Raw genomic sequence first — 22,676 nt, 5'->3', positions numbered from 1 at the left:
GCTTTATTATACTACTGTAGAATGTACGTGTGCAATAAGTCTGTGAATTCATTCTCCTGGCATACAGAAGAGCAAACATGAACAACTTGGTAATCACAGGGTGCTATTACAATTGTTTGTAGCGAGTGCTGTTTTCCAGGAGATGGAGCCAGTTAGGTTTGGCCAATCTACTGACTCTCAATTGATGCTCTGCTTTCCATGTAGACCTTTGGCAAAAGCAGGTACTTGGAAAAGCCACAGGCTCACCTTCTCTATCTATTCAATAATGACTAATGAAGAGACCTCCATAGGGAGCACTTGGCTGTTACTGATACATGTACCAATTCCTGAAAATTAGTCTCCAAGCCATTTGGTGATGTCTGCAGCATCACTGTAGAACTGTCTTGTGTCATTTTTTGCTTCCCTCTGGGTGGAGCCTTCCAGACTCCCCAGTCATGGGGGCAAATTAATCTTTCTCTCCAGTTAGTGACTGCCCTGTGGTTGGGTGAGCACTTCCTAGATTGAGAAAAGCAGCTTTGGTCAAACCTGTTCTGTTCCCTCATTTGGTGATCAGCCAATCAGCATAAGCTCCTTGTATTCTAAATCTCACACACCTCTCCCAAATGCTATAAGGTTTTCTCTCACTGTTGCCAATGGATGTCATCCAGACAGTGGGCTCATATCTTAAGGTTTTGTGCAATCATTGTCGTATTGTAGTCCTAAGACTCATTATAGTGTATTTTTGATATTTTTGAAATGTGTTAAATTTTTTAATTCAATAATATGAGCCAGAGCATGTTGCAGCAAATCTATTGTTTGTAATAAATAACAATAATAATAAATATAATAAAATGGAATATCTTTCTCTGCTTCTGTTTTAAAACGGAATACTTGTCATTTTATACTTTATTTTAGTGGGAAGCTACATTTTTTCCCTAACTTGTATGTAAAATTAGGTTCTTAACCAAAAGTTTAGGATGTTTCTACTTTTTCTTTGCTTTAAAGAAAGATAAATAAGAATAATAATGTGAAACACATTATATAACATCTTATGAACTTGTGAGTCTTATAAGGCACAAATAAATATTTTTGATCGCTTTTGTGTTAGCTGTGTGTCACTGGAACAAAATACCCAGGGCAGTCTCCTTGTGAAGAGGCTTATTTAGCTCACAGCTTCAGAGGTTCAAGGGCTGGCCCTGGTCTGGGCTCCATTCTTAGCCATGTCACATCATAGTGGGTAGCAACAGCGGAAGCATGTTTTAGAGCAAATAATTGCATATCAAACCAGAAGCACAGAGCTGGGTGGGCCAAGCTCAGATTTGTAACACTCCCCTCCTGAGAGTTCTTCTGTGAGAACTACTTGGCAAGGGCAGGGCACGCTCCAGTGACCCAAGTGGTACAAATTGCTCCTTTAGCACAGTAATGTATTTGGCACCATAATAAGCCTTCAATGAGAAGTGCGAACCTTAGACTAGACTTCTTAACCTGAGCTTTGTTTTCTCATCTGTAACATGTGAATAACAAGTCTTGGCCTGCTTGCCTGCTGATACTAGACCAGATCAAGTTAGCTTAAACATTTTGAACATTGTAAATGGACATGTGGCAGAGTTGCTGCCAACCACTGTCATGTCAGGAGGAATATGGGTCAGATAGGCCAAAGTCCTTATTTAATCCAGCACAGGACTTGATGTGGATAGGGATATAGTAGGGATGTTGCAGGGAGTAAGTATTTGGAGAGAATAGTGCATGTTTGGGTGTTGTCTTTTGTTGTGGTTGGTCATGGGCTCGAACTCGACCTGAGTGCTGTCCCTCAGCTCTTCAGCTCAAGGCTAGCGCTCTGCCACTTTGAGCTACAGCGCCACTTCCCGTCTTCTGGTGGTTAATTGGAGATAAGTGTCCCATGGACATTCTTGCCTGGGCTGGCTTTGAACCAGGATCTTTAGATCTCAGCCTCCTGAGTAGCTAGGATTACAGGCATGAGCCACCAGTGCATGGTGTAGGGTGTTGTCTTTGAAGTGTGCATTTGATTTTTGTTGTTACACTTCTCTACCACTCAGTGAACCTTGCGTGGGACAATTAGCCACATTGCTTCAGGTCAACTTTGACATCATGGCTGCACATTCCTGCAGCATAACATTTATTTCAGCCGAGCAATATAGATTCTAGGTGTTTATTTTCCCCACATGCTTTCTTTTCCAGGTTCTTCCAGATTTACCTTCGACCCTTTGTTTCTTACAAGTATGAATTAGCTATTAAAAGAGACCTGTTAGAAAAAAGGACTGCATAACAAGAATGTGTTATTTGTAATTGAACTGACATAACCCAGTATATTGGAGACCAGTTGTAAGGTATAACAGCAGGTAGTTATAAAGTATTTGAGATTAAAATTACTTAAAGAATTTTATTTTCAAGGCTAAATGTTAGAGATCTGTTACATTTTGAAGACAGTTTAGGGCACCGACCAGCCACCAACTATCTTTGAAGGCTTTCTCTGTGGCACCTGTCAGCAAATTCAGAAATAAAGAGGCCTCTGATAAGCCTGTGTTGTCTAGTAAAATTAACTGTTTTATCTTTGAAACCAGTTGCATTGATATATTTAAGATGCGAATTTTCTCACTATTAGTATGAATTTTCTCACTGTTTAGAAGCATTGTATGTTTAAAAAGATTATAAACTATTTCAAGACTCAGTTCCTATGGAATGTCTTGCCGTACAGGGAAACTAACCTGGAACAGCTGGCAGGAAGTCTGGGGTTTGGTAAAGCATCTCTTTTCCTTTGCCAGGAACCCAACTTCCATCTTTTAAGGAAGAGGTCTGCTTGGAAGCACGCAGCTACCATGTCCATGGTAGACACCTCTCCCATGGCAAGTACTGCCCCTCTTGGAGGGAGAAAGTACTGATACATTTAGAATCCATGCCTCTAATCCTAGCTACTCAGGAAGCTGAGACCTGGAGGATCACAGTTCCAAGTCAGCCCTAGCAGAAACATCTATGAGACTCTTCATAATAACTGGCAAAAAGGTAGACTGGCGGCTAGCAGAAACATCTATGAGACTTTTCATAATAACCGGCAAAAAGGTAGACTGGCGGCATGGCGAGAGTAGTAGATTACCAGTCATAAGCAAAACAAAAGCTAAATAAGGGCAGGTGCCGGTAGTTCATGCCTGTAATCCTAGCTACTCAGGAGGCTGAGGTCTGAGGATCATGGTTCAAAGCCAGTCCAGGCAGGAAAGGCTGTGAAACTCTTATCTATCTCCAATAAATCACCAGAAAACCAGAATGGCACTGTGGCTCAAGTGGTAGAACACTAGCCTTGAGCTGAAGAGCTGAGGGACAGTGCTCAGGCCCAGAGTTCAAGCCCCATGACTGACAAAAAAAAAAAAAAGTGGGATAAGAATGAGAGGTCCTGAGTTCAACCTCTATTATCAATGATAACATTTTTTTTGATGACTTTATAGACAGTGAAGATGGGTAACATTTCTACCATAACACTGGATCTGCTACCCTCTGATGTATAGCTCTCACTTTTAGAATTTCTAAGGTTAACTAGCTACTTCAATTGTTACAGGTCAGGAGAGCCCTACAATAGGGTGAACCTAGTCTACTGTTGCTCTTTGCATTAAAGATGGTTATAGTTTTTTCAAGCTCTCATTGAGTTGGCCAACAACGACTTACTGATCTTTTCCAAGAGAAAAATGAGACAATCACTTAATTCTCCATAGGTAACAAACCAAAGAGAGCACTTAAAAAAAATCAATTATGTGAAACCCAAAGTGGTCCATTGTGTGCTTGCAAAGAGCCTGTCTTTTTGAAGGAAATGATGGGGATGAGCTGATACATTTTTAGATCTCCTTAGAGTGTCCCAGACCACAGGTATTCTGGTGTGTCACTGTAATTTCTGTGCTGTTCTTGGCTGTCTTTGTAGAGCTTCTGTTCTCGGTAGCTTCGCAAGGCTAGCACCACGCTGGCACCATACATAATCACCAGAAGACAAGCAAAGGTAGCTGCTGCACCATCAGTGCCAGCCAGCTGGCAGTTCATCCAGGTGAGGCCTTTGCGGGCATAGAGCCTCTCTCTTGTTTTGCAAGTGTCTGTGGCATTGATCTGCAAAGCCACACGGAGGTAAACACCAATGCCTACGCAGTAGCCCACTGAGGCCAGGAGGCTGAAGGTAGCCTCTGTGAGGAGCCACTTCCTCGGCAGTTTTGCTAGACTCTTGGCTCCTTGGAGTAAAACACCCATGGTGAGGACCCCCAGACCCAAAGACACAGCCACACCACCGTATATCAGAGGTGACCGGAGGACTGTGTACTGTTGGTCCAGCTGCCGAACCTGCTCCAGCTCTGTGCCCTCAAATGGTGAGTAATAGTTGTTCCCAAAGCCACCACCGCTGGCAAAGCTGGCGCTGAATCCTGCGAGCACAAAGTAGGAGGCCACGATACATATGAGAACCATCACATTGAGGATCACCTCCACTATCTGCACCACACCTGGGGGAAGAGAAAGTTGGGGGTGAACATGGCCTTGCTCACCCAGGCCAAACCAGACCCATATACTGGCCTGTGCTTAAAAACACTGTCAGAAGCCAGGTGCTGGTGGCTCAGGCCTATAATCCAAGCTACTCAGGAGGTTGAGACCTGAGGATTGTGGTTCAAAGCCAGCCTGGGCAGGAAAGTCTGTGAGACTCTTATCTCCAGTTAACCACCAGAAAACCAGAAGTGGTGCTGTGGCTCAAGTAGTAGAGTGCTTGCCTTGAGCTGAAGAGCTGAGGGACAGCGCCTAGACCCAGAGTTCAAGCCCCATGACTGACAAAAAAAAAAAAAAAAACCCACTGTCAAGTCACCAACAGTAACATTCTTGATGTGCTTGTGGCAGTTTGGTTTTAATTATGTGTTTAAAAAAATGCTACTCTGAAATATTTGGGGCAGATTTTTGTTCTTTTGAGACAGGGTCTGGCTAGGTACCCTAGGCTTACCTGGGGGGAAAAAATTAGGAAGCTGAGGCAGGATTGTGAACTTGAGGCCAGTCTGGACTACATAGCCAGACCCTGTCTCAAAAAAGAAAAAAAATTAACATTGGTCCACACAAAAACATACATGACTGTTTATAATAGCTTTATTTGCAATAACGAAATACTAGCAATCACCCATGTCCTTTGGTGAGTGATTGCCAGAATGGCTATCCAGACTCTGGAATGACATCATGATGAGGCTCAAGGGAATTGTGGTCTCTATGACTCTGTTATGTTTATAGGTCAGATTATGAGAAAGGGTTGAAGATGGACAGTTGCTGGAGGGTAGGCAGAGGTAGGGAGGATGGGGGAGGGGGAAGAAGATGAGTGTGATTGCAAAAGAGTAGTAATGGGAGTCTGCTGGTGGAATGGGTTTGGATGGTGGTCACAATAATTACACGGGATAAAATTGCACAAATGAGTGCATGTAAAATTTGAAAATGAGCTCTGTAGCATGTCACTTTTCTGGCTTTAGTTAGGATGATGTTACCATGGAGAAAGCTAGGATAAGGGCACAGAGATTTCTCTCTATACTATTTTTGTGACTTCTTGTGGATATTTAATAATGAATAGTATAAACTGAGCAATGTCATTCCTGTCCCCATCCAACTATGTTCATAAACACTTTCACACAACTTTTCAATCTTCCCTTCTGCAAGTAAAAGCAGATTCAAGTTTGCAAAATATCCTCCTCCCTTTTGTTTTCTCACAAAATGTACCACATACAATGCTCAGCATCTTTCCTTCCTTTCACTTAGGGCCTCACTTGCTAGGTAGGTGCTCTACCATTTCAGCCAAAACCCTAAATCTTTCTTTGCTCTTAGTTATTTTTGTAATAGGGCCTTAAGCGTTTGCCTGGGACTAGCCTTGACTACAGTCTTCCTACCTGTGCTTCCCAAATAGCTAGGAATTGAGGCATGAACCACTATGTCCAACACTGTCTTTTTCATTTACTATACCTGGAGATGTTTTCATATGGATTCTCCATTCAGACAATTGTTCTTTGCTATGTGGCCTCCAGCTCCACTATACAGAGAGCTCATCTGTACCACCAGGAACCTACAGACAGATACTTGGCTGTTCACTTGGAGGTGTTTCTTACAGGTTTATGTCACAAGGCTATGAGTGCCAACAGGCGGCAGAGGCTAAATATTCCTGTGTCTAACATCAGCTGTCATTTGGTACAGATACTGCTTAGGTGTACTTGGGAGGTCCTTGGCATCCCCTCCTGATGCATACATGAGGATGGAGAGAAAAGCAAATGGACCTCAGTGGGAACGCCAGCTTTTTACTGTTTACTGCTTTGTGATCTTGCTCAGGCCATTTGATCTTTCTAAGCTGGAACATTTTATCTGACGAATGACGATAAGGACACCAGCCTAGCCAGGCACCAGTGGCTCATACCTGTAATCCTAGCTACTCAGGAGGCTGAGATCTGAGGATCACAGTTCAAAGCCAGCCCGGGGAAGGAAAGTCCATGAGACTCATCTCCATCTAACTACCAGAAAACCGGAAATAGCACTGTGGCTCAAGTGGTAGAGTGCTAGCCTTGAGCTGAAGAGCTGAGGGACAGCGCCCAGGCCCAGAGTTCAAATCTTCCCCCACCCTCCTGCCCCCCGCCCCCCCCCAAAAAAGGACACCAGCCTAATGCTGCAGGGCTGTGCTGTACCAGAATGGAGTGAGTACAACAGGCCCTTCCTATCTGGGTGTTCTGCGTTAGCAGATTCAACAGAGGATTGAAAACACACACAACACACACACACACACACACACACACACACACATAATCCCACTATATTGGGCTTGTACAGACTTTATCTGAAAATCTAATAGCAAACGTCTGGGGGCATGGCTCAAGGGGTAGAGCAGTCAAAGTCCCTGAGTTCAACCCTCAGTACCACAAAAAATATGATGCATGTAACTTATATGCAAATACTATGCCATGTTACGTAAAGGTCTGAAGCACTCTTCAATTTTGGTACCTGTCAGGGATTCTGGGGCCAATGCCTTGTGGATATCAAGGGATAACTATATTGAAAGTCACACGAAGTTATATATGGATGGTGACATATCTCAACTGGCACTCTACCACTTGAGCCATGCTTCCAGCAGTGCTTCTGGCAATATTTCTAAATTGGAAGGACATTAAAGAAACTTAAGAAGAAATGAATGAATTTATGAATAGCAAGTTAGGATAGCTGTCAACAATACTGGGGGGAGGGGTTAAGTTTATACTCAGAGCAATTAAAGAAACTTAACTAAAGAATAAATTCTTAAGCAGCAGTTAAGGAGTTCACTGATTCTATCTCCCATGGGCCCACACAAATTCCTGGAGAGCCAGGGGACACAGCAGTTAGGGGATCTAAGAGTTGAAGAGCTGCATTGCTCTCATTTAAAATTCAAACAAGAGACCCAAACAGCCCACTCTTCGCCCAGGCTCTGTAAATACTGGCTACTCTTCACATCAGAGACATGCCATCAGAGCCAGCCATGATGGTTTGCTACACCTAACAACTTTCCCTGCCTTCGTGTCCTTCTGCATGCATGGAACTAACTTACTTCTGAAGGGCAAAAGGAACATTGTGCTACTGTAAGCCATTGGGAAATCTGACCCTTTTCTTTTTGGACAGGCTCTACTAAAACAGTGGCATTGGGATGCATGTGGTGCACAACTACTAGACTGAAATGGAATACATGTAGAACTCATCAATTGCTCACTACTACAATGATTGAGAGGGACAAGTCCAAGGATATGAGGTCTAAGGAAAGAATATGTCATGAGTTTTATCCAGGTACTAGCCAGGGCAGACCTGGCCTAATTACTAATATCAAATAGGTTCAGGTGTTTCCAAACATCCTGTTAGTATAGAAAGGCATACACACCAGACCACAACAGCAGAGCAGAAAAGGGAGCCACCGGGTGCTGTGGGTCAAGTCTCTCCAAAGACAGCAGAGCTTTGTGAAAGCGGAGGCTCAGAAAGGCACACAAGATCTCTAACTCTGTAAATAGTACCTTTCTGGGTGAGGCTGTTTTTGTGGATAACTATTTACTGTTCTGCATAATTGAACTTCCAACTTCTGCCTCTGCATTAGACACTTGGCCCTAAAAAAACAAAGCCAGACGGACACAGTAGCAAATGCTTGTAATCCCAACTACTCAGGAGGCTAAGATCTGCAGATCTAGGTTCAAAGCAAGCCCAGGCAGGAAAGTCCATGAGATTCTTATCTCCAATTAACCACTAGAAAACCAGAAGTGGAGCTGTGACTCAAAGTGGTAAAGTGCTGGCCTTGAGCAAAAGAGCTCAGGGACAGCACCCAGGGCCTGAGTTCAAGCCCCATGACTCCAAAAAACAAAACAAATTTTAAAAAAATAAATAAAGCAAACCAATCAAGTTTTTAATTTTTAATTTTTCTAAAATATAAAAAAATAAGACTTGTACAGTCAGATTAGGCATGAAAACTGACAAATCAAAAATCCCCCTCTCAGCTGGGTGCCCTGGCACCCAGAATTACACCTGTAATACTAGCTACTCAGGAGGCTGAGACTTGGAGAATAGAGGTTTGAGGCTAGCCTAGGCAGAAAGGTTCTTAAGACTCCACTTCCAAAATAAGCACAAAGCTGGTTTAGACACACAGCTCAATTGGTAGAATGCTAACTGAGCAAGAAAGCTGAGCAAGCATGAAGCACTGAGTTCAAATCCCAGTATGGGGGGGAGGAGGCAGGAGAAACCCATCTCTCTAAGAAAGAAACTATTGATACTTTTCTTCATGTTATTCAAGAAATTTTTAGCCATAAACAAGCACATATACACATATTTCTTTTCCTAAATGCAAACTCATCTAAATGCAATAAATTGTCTATATTTAAGAGAATAATATAAACATACTGTAAAGAATACTATCACCTCCAAATTAAAATTTTTCTGTGAAGGAAAAACGTAGCTACTTGTATCACGAACACACCAGAGGGTTCCAGAAATCCTAATTCAATGTGCAATGATCTATGAGACTGTCTGGCCAGAAGAAACATTCTTCTGTGGGGCAAGATTTTGCATTCTTTGCTTCTGGGCGGCTCCTGAATTGCAGGTGGAGGGTTTAAGTCTTCATACAATGGTACATTTAGGAGAGGCACAAAACACTTATTGAGCTCTCAGGGACCTTTGTCTGGGGCTTACAGAATGGCTTCTTTGCAACCCAAGTGAGTTAATCTGATTCCTCTTTCCTCAACCCACGTCTAGCTCCAAATGAAAAATTTTCAGGGTAGCTCCACCCCCTCCACCCATGGCTGCAGAATGGAGAGGAGGGATTGGTATTCAGTGGAGCGGACAGGGCAGCACAGGGTAGGAGAATCTGCTGAAGGTGGCTGGGCTTAGAACAAAAGGTTCAAGCTGAAAAGTCATCTTCCATCTTGGCAGCTATTCTCAAGGTGATCTTCCAAGTCTCTTGGTTATCACCTCTGTTTTTATCAATCTATTTTGCTACTACACATGCCTATCCCTGTGGGTCCTGGCTCTAGAGTTGTTTTTTTTTTTAATTTCCTTTTTGTTTTGTGAGACAGAGTCTTACTGTACATCCTGGCAAACTATGTATCCTATACAAACTCATTACATAGGCCGGCTAGCTTCAAACTCAGCCCTCTTCTGCCTCAGCCCTCCAAGTACTGGGATTACACCTATGAGCCAAGGCATCTGGCTCCAGGATCTTGATTTTTCAAATACAATTTTGGTTAGTTCCTTACATTGGTTTGGATTCCAGCAGCCGAAGCTAGTTATCTCAGAGAACAGTGTTCCATGTAACTAGGAGCTTAAGCCCACCACTGGCTTGGTACTTTTGAAGCATTGGCAAGTTCCACGGCAAAGAAGTTGTGTGAGACGTTGGTGAAGAGTAACTTCGATCACTTGCATTTGACACACAAGCCTAAAACTCAAGCATTTCTGCAGGCTTCTCTTTCAGCTTCCTGACTTTTCGGTAACCTCGTATGGCCAGGATAGCTCCTAAGGCAAAGACCACAATGCCCAGGGCTGCAAAAAGCCCTGCTCCTATGTCGCCCCCATGGAAACCGCAGCTGAAGCCACTGTACCCTTTGCTCTGGTACAGTGCTTCCCTCTCCTTGCACACAGGAGAGCCATAGGCAGCAGAGAGAAAGTGGAAAAAGAAGTACAGGGCCGGGATATATGCCACGGCAATGAGCACATCCATCAAACCCTCGATCACCAGCCACAGGGGACAGTGCCAAGTGACCCGCAGGACACCCGTGACAATGAGGAGGCAGGAGAAGGCCATGAGGGCTCCACTGTAGGCCATTGTAGCTGTGATTGTGGGGAGCTTGAGCTGGTAGAACTGGACATCCAACTGCTGGGCTTTCTCCCCATCAGCACCATGGAAACCACTGTAAGCACCTCCATACTGGTAGTAGTAAATGCCCCCCAGGCTGGTGATGCCTGTGTAGCCCCCTGTGGAATTGTAAGAGACAGAGCTGCAGGCCAGGATCAGCAAGTTCAGCAGAACCTCCAGCATCTGGCAGCAGGCTGCAAAGAAAGGGTGTATTACCATTTGAGACCCGTTGTTCAACACCTGCTGACTTTCATCTCCAGACACATCTTCCCTGTGGAAGCTGAGCACACTGGCTCTCTGTTCCATCCCCCCATTTGGGCAGCCAAAGCTGCACAGTTAGGATCATTGTCTCCTGACAATGGTGTCAGAAAAACTTGGGGCTGGAGAGAGAAGTTCTCAAAAGAGCAAAGCAGCCTGCCTGGAGTGAGGTCAGAAAAATGATAGGAGAAATCAGGTCAATTAGGAAGAAAGTCATTCTGCATGGAAGGGCATGAACATTCCATTATCCCCCCACAACCCTCCTCTGCCCAAAAGACTAAAAGTAAAAAGAAATTTGATCTCCTCTCTGTATATGTTTTACGGCTATTTTGATTAATAGAGGAGATTTTTCCTTTTTTTTTTTTTTTGTCAGTCATGGGGCATGAACTCTGGGCCTGGAGCTCTCCCTCAGCTCTTCTGCTCAAGGCTAGAGCTCTACCACTTGAGCCACAGCGCCATTTCCAGTTTTCTGAGTGGTTTATCGGAGATAAGAGTCTCATGGACTTTCCTGTCTGGGCTGCTCTGAACCATGATTCTCACATCTCTGCCTCCTGAGTAGCTAGGGTTATAGGTGTGAGCCACCGGCGCCTGGTAAGATTTTTCCAAATTTGAAGAAAATTGTGGCCCTTAAGCTATGTATTTTAAAAGTATGGAAGTTCTACATGAAAATATTGACCATAACACGGGGTATGGCTCAGTGGCAGAGTGCTTGCTGAGCATTCATGGGCCCTGGATTCCATCCCCAGCATCATACAAAACAGATCATGGTTTGTGTGTATTAGAAATAGGAAGGATTGGGCTGGGAATGTGGCTTAGTGGTAGAGTGCTTGCCTAGCATGCATGAAGCCCTGGGTTCAATTCCTCAGTACCACATACACAGAAAAAGCTGGAAAGTGGCGCTGTGGCCCAAGTGGTATACTATTACCCTTAAGCCAAAGAAGCTCAGAGACAATGTCCTGAGTTCAAGCTGAAGGACTGGAAAAAAAGAAAAGAAAAGAAAGAAATAGGAAAGATTAAGTTAATTAAACACATAATGCTTATTGAATTGTGAAAGATTGTTTTCTGGTTCTTAGACTTTAAGTAAGTAAGTCTTAAAGTTTAACAGTTTTTTCCTTCAGTTTTCCTAAAGAGTTTATCTGGACAAGGAAACACCTTTTGTAGAATGATCTGTAAATGGAATCAGATTGTGATGTCCTTTGTGTCTGGCTTTTTTCTGCTCAGCAAAGTTGAAAGCTGGTGCTTCCAAATTAGACACTGAACCTGAGAGGTCAGCTGACTCAGACTGGCCTATTGGCCTCTCCTTGACTGCTAGATAACCAGTCATGCCACCTCCTCCCCACGGAAGCTCCAGCTACACTTTTTTTTTTTTAAAGTGGAAACTATGTTTTCTTAAGTACTAGCTCTACACTGTCACTTGAACCCCAGATGCAAACAGCACCATTCTCTTCTCTAATTATAAAATTTATACTTGTTTTTGCTTCTTGTGGTTTTTTTTTTTTTTTTGTCAGTTCTGGGGCTTAGACTCAGGGCCTGAGCTTTTTCACTCAAGGCCACCACTCTACCACTTTGAGCTACAGCTCCACTTCTGGTTTTCTGTCATTAACTGGAGGTAAGAGGCTTACAGACTTTCCTGCTTGGGCTGGCTTTGAACCATGATCCTCAGATCTCAGCCTCCTGAGTAGCTTGAATTACAGGCATGAGCCACTGGTGCCTGGCTCTGTTTAGTGTATGAAAAGTATTAATACTTTAAATGGAAATCCTTTAAATGAAAACAAATTAGAAAAAACCACGTACAACTTTCCACCGGAACCTTTTCAGGAATCACAGGTAGATTGCCTACGGTACTGCCAGGATCATTAAAATGGTGTTATGGTTGATTTTGACTGTCAGTTTGATTGGACTGCGAATTGCCCAGGAGTTTAGGAAAGTATACCTCTGAATGTATCTGTGAAGACATTTCCAGAGAAAACTAACTACGCATGAAAGACCTGCCCTGAATGTGAGTGGCTTCACCCGACAGAATGGGGGCCTACGTGGAATAAAAGGAAAAGAATTGATAGGAATTGGCTTTGCTCTCATAACTTGATGTTGCTCCTATGGCCCACTGACCACACTCCCCTAGGAACCCTTCCCAGCAATCTTCCCCGGGAATCTTATCAGAATCCCCATCCCGTGTCATCCCCCGGCCTTATCTGAAGCTATAGGACCTTCTTGCAGAACTGTGAAGATATCACAAACCCCACACAGGCCCTTCTGCTACTACTACAAGGATATTACAAATCCCAAACTCTCATACTCTACTGTATTTAAACCCTCAAACCCCCATGCCCTTTGCCCCTTGTATTTCCCACTGTCTTGTAACTACTTGGTGCCCCTCTTCAGCAATGACTAAAACCTGATCTGATCTGTTAAGGTCTCTATCCTCTTTTTTCCTTTTGTTCTGCTTGATCTTTTCTAACAAGAAGCACCTCTAACACACTTCCTTACTGCTTCCTGGTGGCCAAGAGGCAAGTTGTTCCCTCTCCCCGCCCCAGCTCCCATCATGATGGGACTGAAATCACAAACCAAAATCAATCTCTCCTCCCTTAAGTTTTTTTCCAGCATTCATCACAGCAATGGAAAGGGATAGACAATGCCAGCAACAACTGGAAAGACAAACTGTAGACACAACACCTACAACATCCAGGTTCCACGCAAGAGACCAACACTAGCAACTACAGAAATTCAACATCATGGGCTGGGAAGATGGCTCAGTGGTAGAGTGCATGCCTTGCATGCCAGAGGCCCTGGGTTCGATTCCTCAGCACCACATAAGCAAAAAGAAAAAAGCCGGAAGTGGCGCTGTGGCTCAAGTGGTAGAGTGCTAACCTTGAGCTGAAGAGCTGAGGGACAGTGCCCAGGCCCTGAGTTCAGGCCCCATGACCGGACCCAAAAAAAAAAAGAAATTCAACATCATGAGAGGACTTAAATTTCTATGTGGTTAGCTTTATTCTGAGACAGAGCCACCCTATATTGCCCAGGCTGGTTTTGAACTCCAATGGGTCCTCTTGTCTCTGTTTCCCAAGTAGCTTGGACTACAGGTGCTCACTGCCATGCCAGGCTGAGAGTTAAACTTTTTTTTTTTTTGGGTCCGGTCGTGGGGCCTGAACTCTGGGCCTGGGCCTGGGCGCTGTCCCTCAGCTCTTCAGCTCAAGGCTAGCGCTCTACCACTTGAGCCACAGCGCCACTTCCGGCTTTTATTCTTTTTGCTTATATGGTGCTGAGGAATCGAACCCAGGGCCTCAGGCATGCAAGGCAAGCGCTCTACCACTGAGCCACCTTCCCAGCCCCGAGAGTTAAACTTTTAAAGATGCTTTCAATTATGGCTAAGAGTTGAAGGCAAAGTACCATGATGTGAATACTACGGATCTAAGACAAGTGGGAAGGAAAAAGAGGGGGAAGAGAAGCAGCTCCAATATAAATGAAGAACCAAGAAGTGTCCCTTCCTAGCAGTGGATTTCTTTCCTGTCCCTGCAAGTCATAAATGAGCATAAACCTATGCATGTACAGCCTTCCTTGGTGGCTGTGACATCTGAACTTGCTTCCAATCTGATCTTTATCCTCAGTCCCTCAAGATTTTACTATCTAAGAGTTCCTGCTTAGTAAAAGTAAACTGGAGGCCTGTCTCTTTCTGATGCTCTCTTCTTACTGAACTTGGTAAGGGCGGATCACAGCCCAGACTTCAGGGGATTCCCCAAGAAGCTAAGAATACCTCAGCTGCCACCTCTCCCAGCTTTGCAGGTTTGGGGGGGCAGATCATGATTTGGGGCAGATCATGATTTTGCTGACAAGGAAAAGAAATCTTTACGATCCAATCTAAGGTGTGTCTTAACAATCTCCAAGTGACCTTTATCCAGGCATGAATTTCCTGCTTGTGACAAGTTCCTGGGGTACTGTGGCTGCTTTTCTCTACAGTGTACTACTGTGTCCTCACATGGGTCTCTGTGCATCCAGAGTTATAAGCCTCACTGGTTAGTCTCAGAGGAGGAACCATCTTTTCACTGCCTTGACTTAGAAACGCAACCTCCAGGCTCAAAGCCAAATTGCCAGAAGCAATCAAAACTCAATCCAGGTGTGTTTTGATCAGATGCCCAAGCCCTGCCCTTTCCTCTTAGTAAATCAATCACAGAGGAAAAAAAATTTCTCTAGAGAAAAACTTGGGAACTTCTATCATAAAGAGAAGTCAAGGACGGAAATGTTTGAGGCCTTACAGCCAGGATCTTTTTGTTGTTGTTTGTTGATTGTGGGGCTTGAACTCTGGGCCGGCACGCTATCCCTTAGCTCTTCAGCTCAAGGCTAACCTCTACCAATTGAGCCCACAGCCCTGCTTCAGGTTTTCTGGTGATTCATTGGAGATAAGAGTCTCACAGACTTTCCTGCCCGGGCTGGCTTTGAACCATGATCCTCAGATCTCAGCCTCCAGAGTAGCTAGGATTACAGGTGTGAACAACCAGTGCCCGGCAAGAGTCAGGCTGTTAAGTGCAGCTGTTTGCCTTTGGATAACTTCTGGTACCTCTCTGAGCCTTAGGAATAGGTGAAAGCATTGAAGTATGGAGGTGGTATCCACCAACATACATATGCAAAGTAGGGTAAAGCTCCCTCTGCCAGGATTGCCTGGAGCCCTTACATCCATGTTCCTCTTAATCCTGTAATTGAACAGCTTTTTCATCATCCTAAATCATAGTTTCATTATGGGTGGCTGTATTTTCTCCCCCGTAGGCTAGCATGTTTTTCCATTGTCAAACTCAACCCAGGAAGATTTCTTACAAGTCACAGATGACATTAGGGCTCACCTTGATAAACCAGATTTTCTTCATTGCTGGCAAGGCCAGGCTCAGTGCAAAGATGAGAACCCTGGGATACCACGTATACAGCTGACATGTGTTATTATTCAAGGGGTTTCCGGATATTCATTGGGTTGGATGTGTTTGTTTGCTTGTCTTCCATAGAGAGCACTTAGTAGATAGTAGGGTAAGTACAGATTCTTGATGGTTTGAATGTGTGAACTTGGTCTTAATGTAAAATCTGTTTCTCACTGTGCGTCTCCACCAATGAAGTTTAAAAGCTACTGACCACATGTTTGGGCATCAGGTTTCCAAGATCATTTGCTCCTGTCCATGTAGTTTGAGCTGCCAACTGGCTGCCACTCGGGTGGTTTTCCCTCTCTTCCAACTCAGCCTGCTTTCCCAGTGGAGTCTCTGCCAGTCACTGACAGTTCACAGCCTACTAAGTTGCATGGACTTAGCTGCATGCATGGCTCAGTGTTCTAGGCTCCTGGCTTGTTTGAGAAGCACTGGAAACCAGGCAGCACATTCAGCTTTTTTTTTCTGGTACTGGGGCTTGTACTCAGGGCTTGAGAGCTATTCCTAAACCTCTTTGTTCAAGGCTTGTGTTCTGCCCCTTGAGCCACAGCTCTACTTCTGACTTTTTTGGTGGTTCATTAGAGATAAGAGTCTCTCAGACTTCCCTTAGGCTGGCTTTGAACCCATGCTCTTCAGATCTCAGCTTCCTGAGTAGCTAGGATTGCAGGCATAAGCCACAACTACCCAATTAAAAACTTCTTAGTTTTGTTTTTTTTTTTTTTGTCGGTCATGGGGCTTGAACTCCAGACCTGAGAGTTGTCCCTCAATTCTTCAGCTTAAGGCTAGCACTCTACCACTTGAGCTATAGCACCACTTCCAGTTTTCTGGTGGTTTATTGGAGATAAGAGTTTCACAGACTTTCCTGCCTGGGCTGGCTTTGAACTTCTATCCTCAGATCTCAGCCTCCTGAGTAGCTAGCATTACAGGTGTGAGCCACCGGTGCCTGGCACTTCTTAGTTTTTGAAAGCAAGAATCTCATACAAGTATGGAAGAGAAAATACTAGGAATCTCAAAAAGGAAGTCTAGTGAATTTTTGCTTCACCAACTCAGTTCCCATTCACCTTTCCCTTCCCAAAACCACCAGTAACAATAAATGGCCAAACCCATTCCATAAAGGCTCACCTCTCCCAGTGCACAGGTATTTGCATTTGTGGCATTCCAGGAGCCCTTCAGCCTCTGACTGGTAATATTCCACTTCTTCTGGTCCAGGCCTGGGATATGAGGACATATATCTTCCTGACATGGGTTCACTATGACCAAAAAAACCACACAGGGCCATTAGGAATGTGCCTCAGGGTTTAGGACTCAACTCTTCATGGTGAGCCCAAACACTGAAGGACTGGTAAAACAGAAACAAATCTTTTTTTTTTTTTTTTTTTTTGCCACAGGATTTTAGACTCCAGAAACTTCTCTGGTTTAGTAGCCCCACAGGGCCATCCAACCCATGGCTCACCTCTGCTAAAGAACCATGTGACCATCCTGATGCTGTACACCTGTGCACTTCCATGGCTAGTCGCTGCCTGCCTCTTGTCCAATCAGGTAACTTTAAGCTATCTTCTCTGGGAATGTAAGTTCTTCATTCAGCACAAGCTCTGGTTGGTAATCATTCTGTCCTTTTCTCCATTGCAATGTGCCTGGCAGCAAGCATTCTCCAGGCATGAGGGAGCCCCAGTAGACAACCTTTAAGACCATCTCATCCCTTCCTTGGCCAGCCCTGGCACTTTCTGTTTCTTTCCCCCTTTTTTATCTAGCACATTCTGGGCTCGGTGCAAGGTTCAATGGGAGGCTGCCTTCTACGTGGTGCTCTGAAACATACAAGTCATCATGTTTCTCTTAGGTTTGAACTCTTCAGACTGCACGGGAGGCCCTTGTTCATCTCTACAGAGCCGCAGCCACAGTGCTGCTCTTACCCCCAAAAGATGATGTGCTCTCTCATGGCTCTGGAAGCTGTTCTACTTGAAGCATGCCTGTAATCACAGATTCTCAGAGGGCTGAGATCGGGCAGGGGGGAATCAGTTTGAATCCATCCTGGATAGAAAAGTCCAAAGTAACCAGCTGGGCTGGAGGTGTGGCTCTAGTGGTAGAACTCCAATTGAGCAAGCAAGGAAAACTAATCAAGTGTGCTTCAGTTCAATCCCTATTACTAGGGGGAAATACATCCAACAAAACAAAACAAAAAACTAGGCTTGGTGGCACATGCTGGTGAGTTCAGGTATGCAAGAAGCAGAAGGCTGGTTCTAAGGCCATTCCCAGGCACAAAGCTAAGGACTCTACCTGAAAGTTTAAGCTAAGAAAGCAAAAAAGAATTGGAGGTGTGGATCAAGTGGAAGAGGGCTTGTCTAGCAAGTTTGAGAACCTGAGTTCAACCCCCCAGTACTGCTCAAACAAAAACAGAACAAAACCGAGAAGATCACAAAAACTTGTGATCTTCTTTCTCCAGTCTTACCCCTTTTTTCTTTCTCCAGAACTCAGTTTAGGTCATCTCCTCTGGGCACCTGCCCAAGCTTACACGGGGGGCCCAACTCAGTCCTTCCCAAATCCAAGTTTCTCCTACTTGGACCCATTTTATGCTGAGCTGCAATTGGCCAGTTTCCTGTCATTCTCCTGCCCAGACAGTGGACCTGAAAGGGCAGATCTCTGCAGACACACTTCTGCATCCCATCCATTTAATAGGAGTCAGGAAGGAATTTGGTTTCAAACTTCTAGTTAGAAGTTTGAGCAACAGAAATAAAAAGCAAGATTATTTCCTTTTGGGGTAGGGTTTGTAAGGAAATGTGTAAGTGCAGCCTTTGCTTTTCCTAGCTGAGAGATTGCTGTGTAGAATGGCTTTAGTCAGGGCAGCAGTATCTGGGCCCAACATTTGTCATGAGTTGGTTTTAGATAAAGTAATATAAACACTGGATAGTAGCTTTCCCGCTGTGTAGACATTGCTAAGAGAGGCTGGGCTCCAAATCCTACAGTAGAGGCAAAAAGTAGTCATGAGCCAGGCTTATGCCTATAATCCTAGCTACTCAGGAGGCTGAGATCTGAAGATCATGGTTCAAAACCAGCCTGCACAGGAAAGTCTGTGAGACTCTTATCTCCAATAAATCACAAAGCTCTGGGCTCAAGTAGTAAAGCACTATCCTTTTTTGGGGGAGGGGGGGTTTGGTCGTGGGGTCTGAACTCTGGGCCTGGGCATTGTCCCTCAGCTCTTCAGCCCAAGGCTAGCGCTCTACCACTTGAGCCATAGCGCCACTTCCGGCTTTTTTCATTTTGCTTATGTGGTGCTGCAGAATCGAACCCAGGGCCTCAGGCATGCAAGGCAAGCACTCTACCACTGAGCCACCTTCCCAGCCCCGTAAAGCACTATCCTAAGAGAAACTAAACAAAAAAACCTTAGGAACAACTCATGGGCAATGAGTTCAAGCCTCAGGCTTGGCAAGCCCTCCCACCTTCCACCCCCCAAAAAGAGTCATGTCCCATGATCTGTCTGTCTCCTTGTTAGGGAGGGCAGAGGTGGTATCCCTCTATTCAAGCCTGAGTGCCACTTATGCAAATAATTTGGTAACACTGGCAGAACTGGATGGAATGTTAGCTCCCTAGAAGCGGGTAGGGACCCAGGTCATCCTTTGTCTTCCTTCCATCCTTACATGTTCCTAGTTCACAGAGTTTTCCAGAACAACTCCATGTTTTCTCCTCACAAGGGCTCATGGGAGTTCCTTGAGTTCTACCAGGTAAAGGTGGGAAAGTGTTTTCATCTGTGTTCCAAAAATCAGACATTTTGAAAGAGTCTGCCTAAGTAGAAACACTTCAAGAAGCTCAGGAGAACCACAGTTTGAGGCAACCCTTTCCCCTCCCCCCAAAAAACCCTTTTATGAGACTCCCATGTTAATAAAGAAAAATTGTCCAGGCAGCGGTGGCTCATGCCTGTAATCCTAGCGACTCAGGAGGCTGAGATCTGAGGATCAAGGTTCAAAGCCAACCCAGGCAAGAAAGTCTGTGAGACTCATCTCCAATTAACCACCAGAAAACTGGAAGTGGCCTTGTGGCTCCAGTGGTAGAGCTCTAGCCTTGAGCTGAAAAGCTTAGGGACAGTGCCAGGCCCAGAGTTCAAATCCCACAACCGACCAACAAATGAAAAACAATTAAATAGGACGGGATCCAGGCCCACCCAGACATACATGGGAGACCCTATTTGAAAAAAATATCTAAAGCAAACAGAAGTGGGGGGGAGGGCTGGTTTAAGTGATAAAGCCAGGCCTTGAGTTCCAACTCTAGCACCACAAGATAATTGTATCTCACTGACATAGAGTAAGAATTCCATCTATGTCCTCCAGGCAGGAGAATTTAGAGTAGTTAGTTCTTTGGTTAAATGTGTAGCTTCTCTCAGCTGGGCTGGTCCTGGGGCTTGAACTCAGGGCCTGGGTGCCATCCCTTAGACTTCTTTGCTCAAGGCTCTATCAACTCGAGCCACAGCTCCACTTGCTTTTTCGTTTGTTGTTTGTTTTCGGGGTGGTTAATTGGGGATGAGAGTCTCAGGTACTTTCCCTCCCTGACTGGCTTTGAACCTGGATCCTCAGACCTCAGCCTCCTGAGTAGTTCGGATGACAAGTGAGCCCCGCCAGCAGCCCGGCTGGTTTGACATGGCGCCTCGCCCCGATCAGGGTAAGCCATGCTTGCTGGGGCTCACGTGACTGACCCGGGCCGGACACCTGCGCTCTGATTTTGGAACTGGGGGCGGAGGATCTGCAGGTGCCCTGTGACCAGGCCCCGGGGGGCGGGGCCGGGGGCGGGGCCCCGGGCTGACTCCACCCACCCGATCCCAGTCTCCCCCTCCCCCACCCCCCCCTAGTTCTGGTTCCGGTCCAGGTTCCGCAGCTCGGCCGCTTGGGCTTTGTTCATCCGGGCCATGCCACAGAGGGGGCTCTAAAGTTGGGGGGTTTCTTCCCCCCGACCCCAGGTCACTTCGGAGAGCGCGAAAGGGAGGGATGGCATTTCTCCCCCCACGTCGGCTTCCGGGACCCCGGCAGGTGCGCCCCTCACCTTTTCGGCGGCTCCGGGGTCCCCCGGGGCTCGGGCCAGGGGGGCCCTCGGGGGTCGCCCCGCGTCCGGCTGGGGCGGGCCGCTCCCCAGGCTGCTGGCTCCGCCGCGCGGTGGCCCGCGTCCCTGGGCCGCTCCCGGCGGGGGTCCCGCTCCCGCCCCCTGTCGCGATCCCCGCGCCGGGGCCCGGGTCTGTCTCGCGGCCGCTCGAGGTGGCGGTCTCGGTCCGCGCGGGGACGACGGTCCGGGTCGCGTTCTCGAGGCCGGGACCGGGGCTCGCGAATCCCCGACGAATCTTCCATGCTCGGTTCCGTGCGCCGCGCCCGGGAACCACCCGAGGGTCACAACCGAAAGTTTCCCGGGTGGACGGCCGAGCTCGGGTGGGCGGGGCTGGTGGCCGCTCACCTGTGCGCGTGCGCACTAGGTCCCGCGGCCAGCCGGAGAGTGCGCACCTGGGCACGCGCGGCCGGCAGGGGGCGCCCCAGTGCGTGGCTGTGTGTGTGTGTGTGTGTGTGTGTGTGTGTGTGTGTGTGTGTGTGTGTGTGTGTGTGTGTGTGTGTGTGTGTGTGTGTGTGTGTGTGTGTGTGTGTGTGTGTGTGTGTGTGTGTGTGTGTGTGTGTGTGTGTGTGTGTGTGTGTACAGCCCCTTCACTCTGCTCTTTACCTGTCCCTGGCCCACAGAATCCAAGAGCTTCCTACTTCCAGAGAGTATATCATCGCCATTCTTCATGGCGTACAGCAGGTGCTCAATGAATAATCAATCATTGCGTAAATAACATTAAGTAGATTAATTCTGGGCACTCAGGAAGACGATAGGGACCTTTTATGTTGTGTGGCATCTTGCAAAAGTATTAGATGCATTAAAAGTGTGCTGGGGACCAAGCTTCCAGCACAAAGAATCATGTCTAAGCAGCAACGAGAAGTTAGCATTAAGTTTTCTGTTCTAAAGGAGGACCGAATGTAAGGGAAAAAATCCAAATACTTAAGTAATTGGTCCTTTAAAAAATGAACACTTATGGTAGAGTAGAGTGCTTGCCTTGCTTGCTTGCCTTGCATGCATGAAGCCCTCGGTTTGACTCCTCAGCACCACATAAACAGAAAAGTCCAGAAGTGGTACTGTGGCTCAAGTAGTAGAGCACTAGCTTTGAGCTGAAGAACTGAGGGACAGCGCCCAAGCCCAGAGTTCAAGCCTCACAACTGACAAATAAAAAAGAACACTTCTGGGGTTGGAGGCGTGGCTCAGTTGGTAGAGCACAAGCCAATGGGCAAAAGCATCAGGTACAGAGTTTGAGTCCTGGTTTTTGTTTTGTTTTGTTAAATGTACCCTTTTGTTGGTTTTAGTATATTCTCCTATACTTGGGGGAAGAATCTGTAGGGTTTTTTTTTTGTTTGTTTGTTTGTTTTTTTTGGGTCCGGTCGTGGGGACTGAACCCAGGGCCTGGGCGCTGTCCCTCAGCTCTTCAGCTCAAGGCTAGCACTCTACCACTTGAGCCACAGCGCCACTTCCGGCTTTTTTTCTTTTTTGCTTATGTGGTGCTGAGGAATCGAACCCAGGGCGTCAGGCATGCAAGGCAAGCGCTCTACCACTGAGCCACCTTCCCAGCCCGAATCTGTAGTTTTGATTTGACTCTTTGAGTGCCTTTATTCAAGCATTCCCTAGAAGGAGACACATTTCAAATAGGGGATCAAGGACAGTCTTTGTGATCTTCTGCCTCTCTTCTTTCCTTAGAACATCTTGTCCTGCTTGTCTGTCACCAGACTCCACTTTTTTTTTTGTCTTGTGTGTATGTGTGTGTATATTATTGTGAAAATACCATACAGAGGGGTTACAATTACATGAGCAAGGTAATGAGTTCATTATCAAGCATTGTTGCCTCCTCCTTTGTTTCCCCTTCCCATCCCTTCCCATCCTCATAAAGTCTTGTATATCTTATTGTTGTAATGGGTCCACCTGTATCCCTATTTAAACAACTTGTTTTTTCCCTTCCCCTCCACAAATTATACCAATATCAAATACAGTGAAAACAGGGGTTATACCATGGGAGGAGGGACATACAAAACAACAAAGAAATATCTTATAAATATGTTAGAAACAATAGCAAGAAAGAAAAACATTTGAGACCTTATCTTGGGATTCATTTTGACTAACAACTTACCTGACCATTTCTGCTT

At 45.8% G+C, this 22,676-nt stretch overlaps 1 protein-coding gene across 2 annotated transcripts; it reads right to left on the bottom strand.

Annotated features, from left to right (window-relative positions):
* Nucleotides 1-3,381: 3,381 nt before the first annotated feature.
* On the bottom strand, nt 3,382-20,877 carry Marveld3 (MARVEL domain containing 3). 2 transcript variants are annotated; one of them, XM_042700682.1, is made up of 3 exons: nt 20,509-20,877; nt 16,606-16,733; nt 3,382-4,469 (listed from the first exon to the last, which is right to left on the bottom strand). In XM_042700682.1, the coding sequence occupies exons 1-3, from the start codon at nt 20,805-20,807 to the stop codon at nt 3,832-3,834; spliced, it is 1,065 nt and encodes a 354-aa protein (XP_042556616.1). In that variant the 5' UTR covers nt 20,808-20,877; the 3' UTR covers nt 3,382-3,831. The 2 variants fall into 2 exon arrangements, with proteins under 2 accessions (XP_042556616.1, XP_042556617.1); XM_042700683.1 differs by lacking the exon at nt 3,382-4,469 and adding an exon at nt 9,704-10,518.
* Between the last annotated feature and the right edge of the window lie 1,799 nt (nt 20,878-22,676).

Source organism: Dipodomys spectabilis, unplaced genomic scaffold (genome assembly GCF_019054845.1).
Source record: "Dipodomys spectabilis isolate Male_0828 unplaced genomic scaffold, ASM1905484v1 ptg000273l, whole genome shotgun sequence".
Taxonomy (NCBI): Eukaryota; Metazoa; Chordata; class Mammalia; order Rodentia; family Heteromyidae; genus Dipodomys; species Dipodomys spectabilis.
The sequence above is the reverse complement of the archived record's forward strand: the minus strand, read 5'-3'. Positions and strand labels throughout refer to the sequence as shown.

Bases quoted from the DNA above. Each gene is read 5' to 3' on its own strand.
- Marveld3 (XM_042700682.1), bottom strand. From the start codon at position 20,807: ATGGAAGATTCGTCGGGGATTCGCGAGCCCCGGTCCCGGCCTCGAGAA. The intron at 16,734-20,508 runs GTGAGGGGCGCA...TTTTGGTCATAG, and splicing joins ACCCCGGAGCCGCCGAAAAG to TGAACCCATGTCAGGAAGAT. The intron at 4,470-16,605 runs GTGAGCCTTTAT...CTCTTCCCCCAG, and splicing joins ATACCTGTGCACTGGGAGAG to GTGTGGTGCAGATAGTGGAG.